Raw genomic sequence first — 17890 nt, 5'->3', positions numbered from 1 at the left:
AGCCCCCCTACCAATGCAAGAGATATAAGAGACACAGGTTCAACCCCTGGGTTGGTAAGATCTCCTAGAAGAGGGCAAGGCAACCCACTCCAGTATTCTTGCCTGGAGAACCCCCATGGATAGAGGATGGTGGGCTACAGCCCATGGGGTAGCAAAGAGTCAGACACAACTGAAGTGACTTACCTTGTACACAGACCCGCTGACTATCCAATGAAATCTATCTAGAAAGACTTTCTAGGGGAAAAAAAGCTCATTGGACACAATTTTGACCGCAGTTGAAGGAGATTCTTAGATTCTCTGAATCCCAGCCCTGTTCACTATCACATTCAGTTCATTTCATGACCACCTTCAAATGGTTGCCTTCACAGATGCTTTTTGGCTGCTGAGAAGATATCTTCAGTGGATAGACCGGTATGGGGAAAATGCCCAGGCTCCTTGGCTCTGTCCTCAAATGCAACCCCAAAGGTTATACCTTTCAACTGCCCACTTCTATTTCCTTTCTCAGATTAATTTTTATCTGGTAAAGGTTTAGAGAGAATCTACTGTACTTAAGATGTTGTAGGTCTTTGTGGGTATAAAATTAAAGTGGATTATAGTCCTCAGATAATATGGATTTAATGAAGTGAGTGAAAGTCACTCAGTCATGTCTGACTCTTTGTGACCCCATGGACTATACAGTCCCTGGAATTCTCCAGGCCAGAATACTGGAATGGGTAACCTTTACCTTCTCCAGGGGAATCTTCCCAACCCAGGAATTGAACTCAGACCTGTGTCTTCAAAAGGTTCATGGTTTAATGTGGGAGATAGACAGGAATATACAGCAAAATAGAGTAAGGGCAGGGTGGCGACCTACCATCATAGGCTGTGAGAGCAGAGAGAGCCCTCATTACCTCTAGTTTGGGAGGCTGAGTCTGGGCTGTGAAGGATGAGGAGAATTCTTGACTAATAGCACTACCCACCCTTGTCCATTGTTTACCAGATGCCAAGCATCATTTCTGGAGCATTATGCCTGTTATTTCATGGAATCCTAACGACATGAGGAGGGACTGCTGTTTCCTTTTATGGATAAGGAAATTGAATCACAGAGATATAAAGGGTAGTAAATCTAGTAAGTCTTACCCAATTGGGAAGATATGAACCTAAATGGTTTAGTTTCCAAACCATTTTATTAACTGCTTCACTCCTGCACCTGCTAGAGGCAATAGGGTAGAGCTTAGGCCATTGCAAGTGGCTGGAGAAAGAGGTTCTTAGAGCTGACAATATGAGAGTATTCTGGCACTTAGTCATGAAGGCCTTTCCTGTCATAGGCTAGAACCTTGCAGGTTTTTGAGGAAGCAGTACCCTAACTTGTGTTTTGAGAGGATCGCTGATGATGGTATAAGGAAGGGTTTAGAAGCCTGCATCTGGGCCTTCTGGAGACACATGATACATAAATTCAGAGGTGTGAAGGGAAGGCTTATCCTCGCCTTGGCCTCTGCCAAGGTCCTTTGGGTACCAAGTCATTCAGGGTCTGCTGTCAAACCATGGGCAGATGTGAGTTAAACAGTCTTCCCAAGAAGGACATATAGCATTCCCGACATCAGTTACACTTCTTCCCTCAGGTGCTGGGGGACTTGGCATAAGATGCCGTGGGCCCTGAGGGTCTACCTAGAGTGTGTTGGGTAGACACTTTCCACAAAGAGATAGCCCCCAGCCAGGCTAGTGAGGATAAATGACAATGCCCCAAACAGAAATTGAACACTGTGAAAGGAGCTCATGTCCTAAGACCCAAGAAACATGAGCTGTTTGTTTTCTGAATGAAAGTGGAAATATGATTGGAGAAAAACAGATTATCCTCCTTGTGGGCACTAACTGATCATTAAGTGAAATAAACTCATCTGCTTGTTAAGTTCCATCCCCTCCCTTTTGATTCATACCTCTCACTGGGTCTTTTTGTTAGGACTGCCAGCTTGAAAGGTTTTAGTAATAGAAAATGGCAAAGTGGCCTGAGTCCACTCAGAGTTGGAGACAGAATGCCATTCTTGCGATTCCGTCCACTGAGCAGAATGAAGAAGGAAAGCCGGGACAGCTTAGCTAAGTAAATTCACCTCTTAATGCACAAACAAATCATAAGTGACAGGCCCCCACAGGACTGGAGAGGAAAGAAATGGTGGGTCTCGTCCTCCCAGGGCTGGGGTGTGTTGGACATAGTTCCCTGGACACAGTGCATGGACAGCAGAGGGTCATTATCCCATCCCTTGGTTTCAAGAGCATCTTATCCAGTCTCCTCCAGGACTGAAGAACATGTCAGATCTCCTTGCTTGTCTCCCAAACATAAAGGCACCAATTTCCTTCTTCCTCTGAGAACAGTGGCTGCCTAGCAAGAGATGACACACTCGGGAGCCACAGTTCTTGATTGCTTATTTGTTTGGGCAGGAAAAAAAAAAAAAACGTGCAAGTAGAGATACAGAAAGTGTGGCCAGAGTGGCCTGAAGGTTTTCTCAGGGTGGCTCCCAGGATGGCCATCTGGTGGGATTTGGGAGTGGGAGTAGAGGAAGCCGTGTCTCAGGAGAGATGAGCATTACCCAGGATGGTGGAGGCAATGGTGAAGGATGAGTTAAGGTCGGAGCCAGAATCCCAAAGTCAGGATCCTTGCAACATAGCAGGAAATAGAATCCACCCAGAAATGTACCCAAGAATGAGGCAGATCCATTGAGTCAGAACCATTTACGGTACTGAAAACCCAAGTATGGGCCCTTTAGAGGAGACCACTTGGGAACCCCTCTAGTCTTCTCTGACTGGTGCAGCCAGAGATGCATGTATGTGACCTGCTGCTCCTGAATGTGACTCTGAAGGACTTAGTTACTACCTGCCAGGTTGCCTTCTGTGGAGTGCAAGTGATGAAAGCCAAGAGGGTAGAAAACTGAAATATATGTTGTACTTAATAAGAATGAATATTTCATTTACTTTTTTATGCTTATTTGCTGATTAGCTCTTGGAGATAGAGGTCAGCGAGAGAGAGTCACTTGCATCCGGATTAGAAATTTCCGTCAAATGTTGATACAACCCCTAAAGTTCCAGAGAGTCACTGAAAGAAAGTCAGAGCAGGTGACCTGGGCTTAATTTAGTCCCCAGATCTGCGTTCTCCATTTGAAAAGCAGGGACTAGAGTGAGGCATGTGAGCTGTCTCCTTCAACTTTGCACTGACTCCCCTCCAAGGTCCTACTCTGGTCCTGTCCTTGTTGAATAGGACTATAACCTTCTGGTCTGTATGTTCCAAATAGTTGTTAACTATGATAGGATTGACTCTAACCACAAAATCGGTCCATCTAGGTGAAACTTGACAACAATGATCCTTAAACTTTAGCGTGCATCAGTCTGGGCTGCACTGGAGAACTGCATTTCTTAAAAGCTCCCAGGTGATGCTGAGGCAGCTGGTGTGAGGCCACACTTTGAGAACTGCTCCTTACATGAATCAGAGCAGTGGGAGAAACTTCAAGTGATGGGAACCCTTCTCACAAAATTATTCAGACCTGGCATTGGAGCACTAAATAGTTGCTTAGTTAAGAACATCTGTATTGACCACCACTGGACATCAAACATGAATAGTCTGTGCTGATCAGTTACAGCAGCTGGCTCTGGGCACCTTCCAGGTATCCTGAATGGTTAGAGACACATTTATAGGGTCTCCGTCCCAATCATCATGCCCTATTACAGACGCTGTTCCTATAAAGTGGGAAACAGCACAAGAGCCTTGGCTGTTCCCCAAACAAACTGTTACAGGAAATCAAAGTTGAATGGGCTTTCTCTGGGCACTTTTTCTGGTCTGCTTGGAAGGGCTGTGGCACTCTGTTGAAGAGATAGTCAGAGACCAGAGATCATTCATCATCAGCTTCTCTTGGTAGTTGGTTGTTTATTGAGCATCTACTAAGTCCTCTGCTGGGTTCCAGAAATGTGTGGGAGAGTAAAATATGAGTTCCCTGCCCTGAAGAACATCACCAACTAATGGATAAGACAGTCATGTAAATTATTATCTCTGAAAGATCATCTCACTTCTGTAAGAGTTCCTAGCCATGTCTGCCTGAGGTTATGGAGGAAGACAGCTCAGGAGGAGCATTTGATACAAATTATGAGGCTTCAGAAATGTCCTGGTACCCTTACTATGGGACATAATAGATACTCAATAAAATCACTCTTACCACTGGGATGAAAGGCCTACAAAAGCAGGAGAAATTGCCCAAATTTATCAAGACTCCCATTTCCCAGGAGGACCACCTCAGGATTGGCCTCAATCTAGATGGGATGCCTGTAATGATAGGAAAGGCTGCATCATGTAAGTAGAAATGAGGTCCTGAAAATGAAACAAGGAAAGGAGACAATTTAAAAACCATGTGGTAACTTTCTCTTTTGTTTGGTTGGTTGGTTTTGGTTCCTTGGACTTTAGTATAAATTTCTGAAGTCCAGCACAGAACCCACTGCCACAGGAAAAATCTCAGATTCTCTTCTTAGGGGAACTGTGCTCTTTAAAATATAATGCCAGCTTCCTCACAGCAGGTTTGCTAGAGAAGGGATTTGTGGTTTTGCTTTAGGCTGTTGTCTTCAAGGCAAGCTTTTTGTGTGTCTGCTGTAGCTGGGCATTTATTTCGCTTCCTGAGATTAATTGATGGCAAGTGGCATTCCTTGCTCTGCAAATCCTCAAAACAATGATCTTTTATTCTTTTTTTGAAGTCAGGCATGCTTAATTTCTAGCTGTAGACTTTGGAGGTGTGAGCTGAGATTCAAGAAGCATAGCTATGAAAAATTTAACTCACTGGGGCTTCTCAGTTGTTATAAAAATGTGGGGTATTCCTAAATGCAGTCCTCAGATATCAGGACAAGACAAAAGCATGTCTAGCCTTAATTGATTATTGAGGCTTTCCTTAGCACATTGTCCAGACAGGGGCTCATGGGGAAATTTTCTGCTGATTATTCACACCAACTGTGCATTTCATAAATGCCCGACATGCTGCTTTTCCTCTCTTTGCAACATAGGGCACTGCAGCTTGGGGTACTGCGCTGGGGAGTGAACATGACCCAGGTGCTTCCTGCAAGTGGGAAGGCGTGAGATAGGGACCAAGCATCACTGACTTCCAGTTAAGAAGACTTCTCTGGGCAAACCTTGTTCTCTTCCCTCTAGCTGTGTTATCTCAGCCACATACTTAGCCACATTCTGTTTCCCACCCATGCCAATGGGTCATAATTACAGAAATTGCCTGTGTCGTTGTGATGAGTACATCATAAAATGTAGGTAAAAGTTTTACCCCAGCAACATTTATAAGAGCTCAACCCAGGATGGCTATTCATCTTAGTAGCAATAGTAGTGGTAGTAGTAATAAAGTAGTCAGATACAGTAGGAGAACCCATCTTTATTACTGAACCACTATCTCTTCCCTGTCTCCTTTCACCATTATAAGAGCTACAAATATATGAGTAGATTCTTTGTTGTTGTTGTTCAGTTGTGTCTGACTCTTTGTGACCCCTTGGATTGTAGCACGTCAGGCTTCCTTGTCTTTCACCATCTCCCACAGTTTGCTCAGACTCATGTCTGTTGAGTTGGTGATGTCATCCAACCATCTCGTCCTCGTCCTCTGTCATCCCTTCTCCTTCTGCCTTCAATTTTTCCCAGCATCTGGGTCTTTTCTAATGAGTCAGCTCTTCACATCAGGTGGCCAAAGTACTAGAGCTTCAGCTTCAGTATTAGGCCTTCCAGTGAATATTCAGGATTGATTTCCTTTAGGACTGACAGATTTGATCTCCTTGCAGTCCAAGAGACTCTCAAGAGTCTTCTTCAATACCACAGTTCAAAAGTATCAATTCTTCGGCACTCAGCCTTCTTTATAGTCCAACTCTCACAGCCATACATGACTACTGGAAAAACCATAGTCTTGACTATATGGACCTTTGTTGGCAAAGTTATGTCTCGCTTTTTAATAAACTGTCTAGGTTTGTCATAGCTTTTCTTCCAAGGGGCAAGCATCTTTTAATTTCATGACTGCAATCACCATCTGCAGTGATTTTGGAGCCCCCCAAAATAAAGTCTGTCACTATTTCCATTGTTTCCCTATCTATTTGCCATGAAGTGATGGGACTGGATGCCATGATCTTTGTTTTTTGAATGCTGCATTTTAAGCCAGCTTTTTCACTCTCCTCTTTTACTTTCATCAAGAGACTCTTTAGTTCCTCTTCACTTTCTGCCATAAGGGTGGTGTCATCTGCATATCTGAGGTTATTGATATTTCTCCCACCAACCTTGATTCTAGCTTGTGCTTCATGTAGCCTGGCATTTTGCATGATTTACTCTGTATATAAGTTAAATAAGCAGGGTGACAATATACAGCCTTGATGTACTCCTTGCCCAATTTGGAACCAGTCTGTTATTCCATGTCTGATTCTAACTGTTGCTTCTTGACTTGCATACAGATTTCTCAGGAGGTAAGTAAGGTGGTCTGGTATTCCCATTCCTTTAAGAATTTTCCACAGTTTGTTGTGATCCACACAATCAAAGGCTGTGGTGTAGTTGATGAAGCAGATGTTTTTCTGGAATTCTCTTGATTTTTCTATGAGCCAACATATATTGGCAATTTGATCTCTGGTTCCTCTGCCTTTTCTAAACCTAGCTTGAACATCTGGTAGTTCTCGGTTCACGGACTGTTGCAGTCTAGCTTGGAGAATTTTGAGCATTACTTTGCTAGCGTGTGAAATGAGTGCAATTGTGCGGTAGTTTGAACATTTTTTGGCGTTGCCTTTCCTTGGGATCAGAATGAAAACTGACCTTTTCCAGTCCTGTGGCCACTGCTGAGTTTTTGGAATTTGCTGGCATATTGAGTACAGTACTTTAACAGCATCATTTTTCAGGATTTGAAATAGCTCAGTTGGAATTCCATCACCTCCGCTAGCTTTGTTGTAGTGATGCTCATGAAGGCCCACTTGATTTCACATTACAGGATGTCTGGCTCTAGGTCACAGCATCGTGGTTATCTGGGTCACTAAGATCTTTTTTGTATAGTTCTTTCATGTATTTTTGCCATCTCTTCTTAGCATCTTCTGCTTCTATTAGGTCCATACTGTTTTTGTCCTTTATTATGCCCATCTTTGCATGAAATATTCACTTGGTATCTCTAATGAAGAGATCTTTAGTTTCTCCCATTCTATTGTTTTCTTCTATTTCTTTGCACTGATCACTGAGGAAGGCTTTATCTCCCCTTGCTATTCTTTGGAACTCTGCATTCAGATGGGTATATCTTTCCTTTTCTCCTTTGCCTTTCACTTCTTTTCTTAGCTATTTGTAAGGCCTCCTCAGACAACCATTTTGCCTTTTGTTTTGTATTTTTTATATTTTGTATTTTTGTATTTTTGGGGGATGGTTTTTGATCACCACTTCTTCTACAATGTTATGAACCTCCATCCATAGTTCTTCAGACACTCTATCAGATCTAATCCCTTGAATCTATGTGTAGTATTACAAATAGATTATACGGTATTCCACTGTATAATCATAAGAGATTTGATTTAGGTCATACCTGAATGGCCTAGTGGTTTTCCCTACTTTCTTCAATGTAAGCTGAATTTTGCAATAACGAACTCCTGAACTAAGCCACAGTCAGCTCCCGATCTTGTTTTACTGACTGTATAGAGCTTCTCCATCTTCAGCTGCAAAGAATATAATCAATCTCATTTCGGTATTGCCCATCTGGTGATGTGTAAGCAAAGTATAAGGAACGATAATAATAATAATAGTTAACATTTAGTGAGGGCATGTTCTGTGTTAAGTTCTGTGCTAGGTGCATGCCATGTCTTCACTCAGACTGTCCTTAAATTAAAAGAAAGAAAGTGAAAGTGAAGTCACTCAGTCGTGTCCAGCTCTTTGCAACCCCATGGACTGTAGCCTACCAGGCTCCTCCATCTGTGGGATTCTCCAGGCAATAATACTGGAGTGGGTTGCCATTTCCTTCTCTGGGAGATCTTCCCAACCCAGGGATCGAAGCTGGGTCTCCCGCATTGCAGGCAGACGCTTTACCATCTGAGCCACCAGGGAAGCTCTAATGATGACATTTAACACTCCCATTTTACAGATGAAGAAACTTGCACAATGTAGCAAGTAGTAGATGAGCCAAAATTTGAAGACAGACATTTTGGCTCTGGAGCCAGCATACATAAACACTATGCTAAAGGAATAGTTGGTTTTTTTCTATCAGTGGTATCCACTTCCAAAACTCCCTTGGGGGATTAGCTCTCTTGGTTCCACTGAACAAATTAACTGGCTAGCGTCTTGGCTTCTTTTTCTTTGGATGGGGTTGTCAGAGGTATTGATCCTTAAATGCACAAGTTAAAGGCCAGGAAGCCTCCCAGGCCGAGCAGACCTAACGGGGTTTGTATGAGACCAGACTCTGTCATGAAGATATTGTGTACTTCTGATATGTTTCCATGTATTCCTAAACTGATGGCAGGACGCTTCTTTCCTTTAAATGAACAGCTGAGCCCTAAGGTGCTAGAGGACATCCAGGGTCATCAATGGAGTGACATCTGGTCCATTGTGTCCATTTTTATTCAAGGTACATAACTGTATTAATTAGCTCAGGCTGCCATAACAAAGTTCACAGACTAAGTGTCTTCAGTTCAGTTCAGTTCAGTCGCTCAGTCGTGTCCAACTCTTTGCCACCCCATGAATCGCAGCATGCCAGGCCTCCCTGTCCATCAGCAACTCCCGGAGTTTACTCAAACTCATGCCCATCGAGTCAGTGATGCCATCCAGTCATCTCATCCTCTGTCGTCCCCTTCTCCTCCTGCCCCCAGTCCCTCCCAGCATCAGGGTCTTTTCCAATGAGTCAGCTCTTCACATGAGGTGGCCAAAGTATTGAAGTTTCAGCTTTAGCATCAGTCCTTCCAGTGAACACCCAGGACTGATCTCCTTCAGGATGGACTGGTTGGATCTCCTTGCAGTCCAAGGGACTCTCAAGAGTCTTCTCCAACACCACAGTTCAAAAGCATCAATTTTTCGGCACTCAGCTTTCTTCACAGTCCAAAAAAACAACAGAAGTTAATTTTCTTATGGCTCTAGAAGTTGGAAGTTCAAGATCAAGCTGTTGGCAGGGTTGGTTCCTTCTGAAGCCATGAAGGAAGGATCTGTTTCAGGCCTCTCTCTTGCTGGTAGATGGCCGTCTTCTCCTTGTGATTTCGCATCATCTTCCCTCTGAACGTGCTTGCGCGAAGTTCCTCCTTTTGTAAGGACAACAGTCATACTGAATTAGGGCCTGCACTAATGACTCCATTTTAACTGTTACCTCTTTAATGAGCATATCTCAAAATACAGTTACAGTGTGAGATGCTAGGAGTTAGGACTACAACATATGGATTTTGTGGGGTGAAAGGGGATACAATTCAGTCCGTAACAACTACACAGCAGATATCCTTCTCTCGTAGTTTCACCCTAAAACAAGGCATGTAGGTGGTAAGTAACAAATGAGCCTTGAATCAATTATGGTCCATTTGGTGGGAGTTGGGATTACTTTGTGAGTTGAGGAAGCATATAAAATAGTTCAGATGTGAAGGGCGGTATCTAGGAATGGTCCTCAGTTCCAACTAAGCCTTTAAAAGAGTTGTCTGAGAACTTGTGAAAGTGACTCTCTTCATCATTTTGTAAACTAATAATGATGAGATTCTCTGTTCAGGGAGATTTCTGATGGTCCTCTGTTCCACGTATAACAAACTGCCTTATTCTTCTCCTGGGCCTCCCCTGACCAAAGCACTGTTGATTGACATGCTCAAGGAGCAGAAGTTCCTGTGGAATGACTGACTCTTTACTCTTCACCTATGTCAGAGATCTCTCAGTAGCCTAAGCCAGCCTATGTCACTTGCACTGATGCAGGAACAGACACGGCGAAGAAACGTATCCTGTCTGGCCCAGAGTAGTGACAGACTCTCATGCTGCTGGAATGATTCACATTCTAAGATTCCTCCCAGACATCTAGTGAATCTAGTTAATGAGGAGCATTTCTAGTCATCAGTCTTCAGTCCTACTTATCCTCCATCTTTGCTCCAAAAACAACTTTTCTATGCTTACTGCATGCCCTCCAGCCTTTTGATACCCAATAGTGGTTAAAAAATACAAATTCTTTCCATGTACCTCTTGTTCATTGAGAGAACAGTGCTTCAAATCTTAAAGATCTAGGCTCACCTAACATTTACAATGAAATCCCCTCTGTATCCACAGCTCCTTAGGAATGGCTCAAATGATGAGCGATCCACTGCTTTGGGAAACAACTCATGTCATTTAAAAATTACTTTCCGTTTGAATGACATTTTTCCTTTTTGGAAACTTGAGTTTGGCTCCATCTAAATCCCTAGTCTGAGCTCCATCAGTCATACTCAGTCAGCTGAACCCATCTCTTCCACTTGACTCCCAGTGCACATCCAAGTGCCACTTGGGAACCTTGCCTGAGTCTTCTGTACCTTAGGTCAGGCAATACAACATCTCCAAGATAACATCTTTTGTTTGGATCTTCTTTGGGACCTCAGTCCTCTGAATGGCTTCTAGTGGATCATGACTAAAACAGGCTGAGATTCCCTCTCACCTTTCAGGGCTCAGAGCAAATGTTACCTTCCTTGCGAAGGTTTCCTTGATCACTCAGATACCAGGCAATTGACAACTTTCTTGGTATTCTCAGACCACCTTGTACATTACTTTTGCTATAACACTTGCTGCAGTGTATCACAACTGTTGATGGGCATTTTCTCTCTTGCTCAGTGTATGATAACCCTTTCCTCAACAAGGGACTAAGCCTTCATCATTACAGTCTCCTCCGTTCTTGGCACAGAAGAGGGGGTTCAGGTTTACCGGTTGCTTTACTGATTCAAGAAACCAAAGGTCAAATTTCAGGTACCATGACTGGTCAGAAATGGAAATATATTTGTTCAGGGAGATTTTTGACAGTCTTCAGATGATCCTCTTTTAGGAACGTCCTGGACGACTTATATTTAAATGATCTTGGGGCAGGCTGAGAGGCTTGCAGGAAGCAGAGTGCAGCATGGTTTACCACTGAGACCTCCCTGATGCTTCTAGATGTTCCAGCACAAATCCTGGCTTGCAGCTCTAGTGTCAAATAATATGTGGGGTACCCAAATCCTCACCCTAGTTAATGAGGCTTGACATTAAAAAACTGTCTTTTTCTTCTCATTGAGGGGCAATTGATCATCAGACTTGCTTGTTTACTTTTCTAAGATGAGTGTTGGAGACCAGTATAACCAAGAGATGATTCCTCCCAAGAAAGATAGGAAATCAAAATGTATCTCCTCCCTTTCAAGGCACATATTTTCCAAAAGGAATTTTGGCCAGCTTGCTACATCATTTGCTTGCTTGCTAATATTATATGAATATAAATCTTGAGTACATTGGGGACAGGAATACTCAGAAGTATTCCCTGAGATAATACTTCCTCTCCAACCAATAAACAAACTGTATCTTCAGGGAAAATTTGTTAAGACTCTCTTCCAACTAAAATACATTCTAGGGCTAGGAAGAAAGAATCTATTCTGTTCGTTTTCTCAGACTCCTTCTTTATGGTGAGTAGTGGATATCTATAGAACTCTTAAAAATTCTTCAAGGACAAAAATATTCAAGTTTTCGCTTGCCATGATCTGTAACCCATTATTATCAGCAACTGCCTGTTTATTTTAGCATTTTTGACTGAGTTAGTGTTTGAAAGGTGACTTGCTGGTTTACAACACCTTCAGACTTTGCATCAACCCAGCTACTGAGATGTTATTCCGAGCTGATCTTCTCCTTTTAAGATCAGATATGACTATTCCTGTAGTAATCTAGCATGTTCATGGAAGATAACTTTGTAGGATTGCCCTGCACAATATTTGTCATTTGGTGCAGCCTAAAAGAAAAATCTCAGGAATAAATAAATGCAGTGAGAGTCTTCCCATTTTAAGTGGGATTGGAAGGCCTGCTAGGAGGGCTGTGGTAGGGATCCTAAATGTTCATTTCTAGGTCTCTGGACCATATCAGAGGGACTGCTATTACACTGTCTATGTTCCAAACATACAGATGAGAAACATCAGAGAAATTTCAGAGGAAGAAATATTAAGAACTAAAAGTTCACTTTTATGCTTGAAATAGATGGTTTAAAAGGTAAAATAACTTTACAGTAAACTTTTGGAGTTTCAACTTATTTATATTTTCTATTTCAAATTGATGAGATTATTCCAGGGAAATAGTTCCACTGTACAGATAGGTAACTATGCCTTGGGATACTGTCCTAATTTTCCATGGTCATTGTTGTAGACACTCAAAATACCTCCCTCAAAATGGAGGTCCAGAATCTCTGTCAGAGATAGAATCTAGACCCAAGATGCAGGATTTATATTTCTTATGCTGTAAGCTTGTTAGAGCTGCCTGACTCTATTGTAATTCTTACGGTTGTTGGTAAGGCTCTGCCAGTCTGCTGGAGGGGAGGCCTCTACAGAGACATCTTTTTTCTCCACCAGTAAATAAGGCAAGAGCAAGTGAATGTAGCTCTGAGAATTCAAGACAAGTTTATTAAGATGCCTCTGAGCTCGAGGCTCTCATCTATGGAGGGAGTGTGGCAGTTGGGAGGTGAAGATGCAGGTGGGGGGAGTGCATCGTTGGACAGTGAGTGCAAATACAGTTGTCTAGGCAAGGAGAGAGGGTGTTGTTTAGTATTGAAATCATGTATTCCAGATGTGGGCATTTGGTAGTCAATCTGCTCTGAAGTGACATGCTGCTGAATCTTTAAAGGGCTTCAGCCAGGGAGAGCAAAATCTGATTGGGCAAATTGCTAAAATATTTAAAGTGCAGCCTGTTAAAGCTTTTACTGCGAAGAGCATCACGTCAGAAGTTGTAGTCAGAAAGAGCGAGTAATTGGCTTTCCATCCTCATGCCAGTCAGTCAGCATGAGGCTCTATTCCTATTCTTTCCTCTTCATTGCCAATGCTAATAACAACCCTTTGGGTGTGTGCATGTGTGTGTGTCATGGAGAGACTGGATAGCTGGTAAATGAGAATAGGAGGAGTGAGACATCCATAAGAAGGGAGACTGAATCTGCAAAGTGATGTGAAGTCCATTGTAGAGAAAGCGGAATGGGAAAGAAAGGCAGAATTACTACCTGACACACATCCCCTGCACATCCAGGAGGTGATGGGGGTTCAGGGCAGTTATCTTTCACAGGATGGGTTCTGCAAGTAAAAGATTGGCCTTCAGTGACAAGTGCTTCCTCCGCTTCTCCCATCTCCTGAGATGGAACTCAGGGGGCACTTTCCATTTATAATTTATCACATTTTCCACTTAAGTTTTCCTGTACTTTTCTCCCCAGGCATGACCCCTTGTTAATTCCTGGCAATGATCAGATTGACAACATGGACTCCAATGTGAAGAAATATGACTCTACTGGGATGTTTCACTGGTGTGCGCCCAAGGAGATAGAGAAAGTCATCCTGGTGAGTGACAGGTTGCAGAATCTGTGCCATCCACTTCTGTCCCAAATTATATTTGCTGTGAATGAAGTTTTCCTAGCTGGGTGGTGGGGTGTTTGTTCCTGGCCCTAATTATTTTTGGTAATTAATATTCAGGACATATGTTGAAGCAGCTAGAACTCTTATCAGAGCATGACCTAAGACTGGAATTTTCAACCTCTGAATATGTATTGGTTCATAACCTTAGGGTGTGAAAACCATCGTGGGAGACAGTATGTACCATAACTCCTGCAGGTGAGGTTGTCAGGCCAGCGCCTGCCTCTGCGTTTGCTGTGTGGCCTTGGATAAGTCCCTTGAAGAATTTGCACTTCGTCTCTTATGTGTAGGAAGATGGGATGAGGATGACCTTAACTCACAGAATTGTAGTGAGGATTAAAACCCAACATAAAACCCAACTCCATAAACTTACCTATTTTTATTGCATATTAAATGCCATGAAGAAATCTGAATGCTACTTGTATTATCATGTGTTTATAATAGTGTCTTGTATCTTTCTAGATAATAGACTTGCATATTTGTGATCCTTCTTAGCTCACAAGGTAGGCAGGCAAATCCCACTTGCTGATGATGACAAGGATGACCATGGTCCACCTCGGAAAGGCTGGAGCTCATAGCCCCGTTTCTTGGTTGACTCATCTCAGTAGCAACAGTGGGCTTCTTCTGGTCTGTCTCAGGAATGTCAGAATAGATAATAATCCATGCTATTCTTTTGGAGAAGGCAATGGCACCCCACTCCAGTACTCTTGCCTAGAAAATCCCATGGATGGAGGAGCCTGGTAGGCTGCAGTCCATGTGATCACTAAGAGTCAGACACGACTGAGCGACTTCACTTTCATTTTTTACTTTCATGCATTGGAGAAGGAAATGGCACCCCACTCCAGTACTTTTGCCTAGAAAATCCCATGGATGGAGGAGCCTGGTAGGCTGCAGTCCATGGGGTCACTAAGAGTCAGACACGACTGAGCGACTTCACTTTCATTTTTTACTTTCATGCATTGGAGAAGGAAGTGGCAACCCACTCCAGTATTCTTGCCTGGAGAATCCCAGGGACAGGGGAGCCTGGTGGGCTGCCGTCTATGGGGTCACACAGAGTCGGACACGACTGAAGTGACTTAGCAGCAGCAATGCTATTCTTTAGACTTGTCCGATTAACAGCTTAAGGTTTTATGCCTACATCGGCTTTCCTACCCATGTATTGTCTTGCTAATCCATGAAAAATGGATTAATAACCAGGAAGTTCAGACGGAGAGGTTCTTCCTCCCTAGTGCTTTCTAATCCTCAGATTGCTGAGTCCTGCTCCTTTATGTCAGCCAGGGAAATCCCATCATTTCTGATGTTATGGCCACCGTTCCTAAGAAAGGATGGTTCCAGTTCCTCAGAATGCCTTTGTGCTCTAATCCACTAGGTTTTTCCCTGTGTTTTATCTGAATATGTGTGTGACTTCTCAATTTAATTATAATCGAGCATTACAAACCAACACAGCTCTGTGCTGGAGGCTGTTTGGGAGGTGTAAAAGTTGCAGACAAAATCATAGAAAGTCAGAATTCTCAGGAAGCAACCCTTGTCCAAGGAGTGCAAATGGTTCTCATTACGAAGCTGCTGCTTTTGTTTATATTCTGATGTTGAATCTGCCCCACTTTTGCTCTGGGGATATAAACTCATTCTGGTGTTGCCCACCTTGGGGCATGTCAGAAGCTGAGTTGACATTTGGGGATGCAAGCTTTCAGTGGCTTGCCTAGATAATCCTGAGAAGTACATGGCTGACACTCAAAGCACCCTCCCAGCACCAAAGAGTTTAATGAGGCGAGTTACTACTTCTCTTACCTGAAAATAGGATCATTTAACAAAACGTATGTAACAAACCTATGATGTGTTAGACACTTGCTCTTTGTTGCTAAAGATACAACCCCTGACAACAGCTGGTCTCATAGATCTTGTAATCTAGTGGGGACAAAGACCAGATCTCAAGATAGACAATGACTATGTAATAACATTTTAGATATTGATAAAATGCTATGAAGAAAATAAAATGGGGTCATGGGCTAAATCAACCCTGAATATCCATTGGAAAGACTGAAGCTGAATCTTCAAAACTTTGGCCACCTTATGTGAAGAGCATTGGGAAAGACCCTGATGCTGGGAAAGATTGAGGGTAGGAAGAAAAGGAGGCAACCAGAGGATGAGGTGGTTGGATGGCATCACTGACTCAATGGACATGAGTTTGAGCAAACTCTAGGAGATAGTGAAGGACAGGAAAGCTTAGCGTGCTACAGTCCATGGGGTTGCAAAGAGTCAGACAGGACTCAGCGACTGAAAAATAGTAGCAGTGTGGGCTAGAAGGGGCTTCCCAGGTGGTATAGTGGTAAAAAATCCACCTGCCAATAAAGCAGATGCAAGAGACACAGGCTCAGCCCCTGGGTCAGGAAGATCCCCTGGAGAAGGAAATGGCAACCCACTCCAGTATTCTTGTCTGGGAAATCCCACAGACCAAGGAGCCTGAAGGGCTACAGTCCATGAGGTCACAAGAATTGGACGCAACGGAGCACCCACATTTGCATGGGCTAGAAAGGGACTTGTAGGTGCTGTTTAGACAATGTGGTCCAAAAAACCCTCTGTCAAATAACCCTCTCAAAGAGATGAGAATGATTATGAGAGCCAGCTGCATGAGGCTGTAGGATGTTTGTGGATGTAGGCCACTGACTGCTTTGGGAGTTAGACAATTTGAAATGGCTATAATTTTGAGAAAATGACCATCTAATTAAAAGATATAATGTACCATGAAACAACATATTAAAAGCTAAGCGTGACAAGATACAAAGCGCTGTTTCACTCTAGTATGTATTTAAGTGGCCAGGGAAGTCTTGTGAGGTACAAACAGGTTGAGCTCAGAAGGGGTTAATGGCTGTGAAGGCCCCACATGGACTAGGCCTTGAAGAATATATAGGAAAAAGGAGATACACCTGAGTAGTTTCTCCATTGGGTCTAATATCTGACTGAATCAGTCTCCCCAGGGCTACATCCTGGGAATTGGGGTCTTTACCAGGTTCTCCAGGTGATACTGCTCTGGTTGGTCTGAGGATCTGGTGCCTTGGACACCAGATCTAAGCTCCTGGGATTAGCACAGTGAATGGCTCCTCTGATAATCGGTGCTTTCCCTAGCTCCCACGTCTAGATTTCCGGCCCCTATTCTGAACTCAGTTTGTGTTTCTCAGGCTTCCTGAAGGGAGCTAGCCTCCCAAATGACCTGGCCAAATAAAATTAATCAGGAGTCCCATCACAGCACGTTACAGACAGGTTGACCCTCTGCTAGTGGTACCTAGACAGCATGCTCCATCCAGCCGAGATAACTCACTCATCCATGAAGCAGTGATGGGGACGTGACTCCCGAGCGGCTCCTCCTTGGTCACCACTTATAAGACATGTTTTATGGCCTCCTTCTTAGATGTCCCTGTACTGTTGCAGAGAGAAACCAATAATGGTGACAGCCCCTGCTTTATTCTAACGATCAGGGAGTAAAAGCTAGCTTCTTCCTCTCCTTGGGGGTTACTGTAATAACCCTGACATTGTCATGAATTGCAATATTGGCATTTAAACAATCGATACACTGGTCAATTTTAGAGATTAAATTGAGCAGAGTTTGATATGTGCAGTGGACATTAATATGCCTCCCCAAAAGCATTGTAAGCCACATGGGGCCATCCAGACATGCAGTGGGTGGACTGGGAGGAAGAAAGGAAGTTGGGAGGCATTGGGCCAGAAAGAGAGGCAGAGAAAGACCCACAACTGGCCTCCCGTGTTGCTCTTTGCACGAACACAGTAAGCAGAGGGGCCAGCAGGGACTAACGGTTTAATTGTCCTGGGAAGCTTTAACTCGGGTGCTTTTATTCTTTCATTTGTCTCCTTTGTGAAGTACAGGCCTGGAGTTGGGGGAAGATGGGGGCCTGTTGCTCTTGCTGTTATGATCCTTCTCGTGGTTGTTTGGGAGTCTTCCTCTGACGATTTAACACAAGTGGTCACTCTAGTTGTGTCCTTGGAGACCCTAAGGCAGCAGTAGATAATGGTCAGCAAACTCTCTCTGTAAAGGATCATATAACAAAGAATTTAGCTTTGCTGGCCATAAGGTCTCTGTCACAACTAATCACCTCTGCCTTTGTAATGTAATACCAGCCATCGGCAATACCTAAATCAGTAAGACCAGCCGTGTTGTGATAAAACTTTTCTTGGAATTTGAACTTCACATAATTTTCAGGTAGTATGAGATATTTTTCTTTTGATTTTTTTGCCAACAATTTTCAAACATAAAAACCAATCTTTGCTCACTGGCCAGAGATAAGCAGGTAGTAGGTTAGATTTGGCCTGTGAGTCATAGTTTGCTAGC

General features: G+C 43.3%; 1 protein-coding gene across 8 annotated transcripts in view; it reads left to right on the top strand.

The window, feature by feature from the left end:
* The window catches only part of KCNMA1 (potassium calcium-activated channel subfamily M alpha 1), a 748269-nt gene that overhangs the window by 646856 nt on the left and 83523 nt on the right, over nt 1-17890 (top strand). For all 8 annotated transcript variants that reach the window (XM_065922697.1, XM_065922687.1, XM_065922690.1 and 5 more), the window contains one exon: nt 13353-13476. In XM_065922697.1, the coding sequence (XP_065778769.1) occupies nt 13353-13476 (124 nt within the window). The remainder of the gene's footprint in view (nt 1-13352; nt 13477-17890) is intronic.

This window comes from Muntiacus reevesi, chromosome 2 (assembly GCF_963930625.1).
Source record: "Muntiacus reevesi chromosome 2, mMunRee1.1, whole genome shotgun sequence".
NCBI classification, from domain to species: Eukaryota; Metazoa; Chordata; class Mammalia; order Artiodactyla; family Cervidae; genus Muntiacus; species Muntiacus reevesi.
The sequence above is the reverse complement of the archived record's forward strand: the minus strand, read 5'-3'. Positions and strand labels throughout refer to the sequence as shown.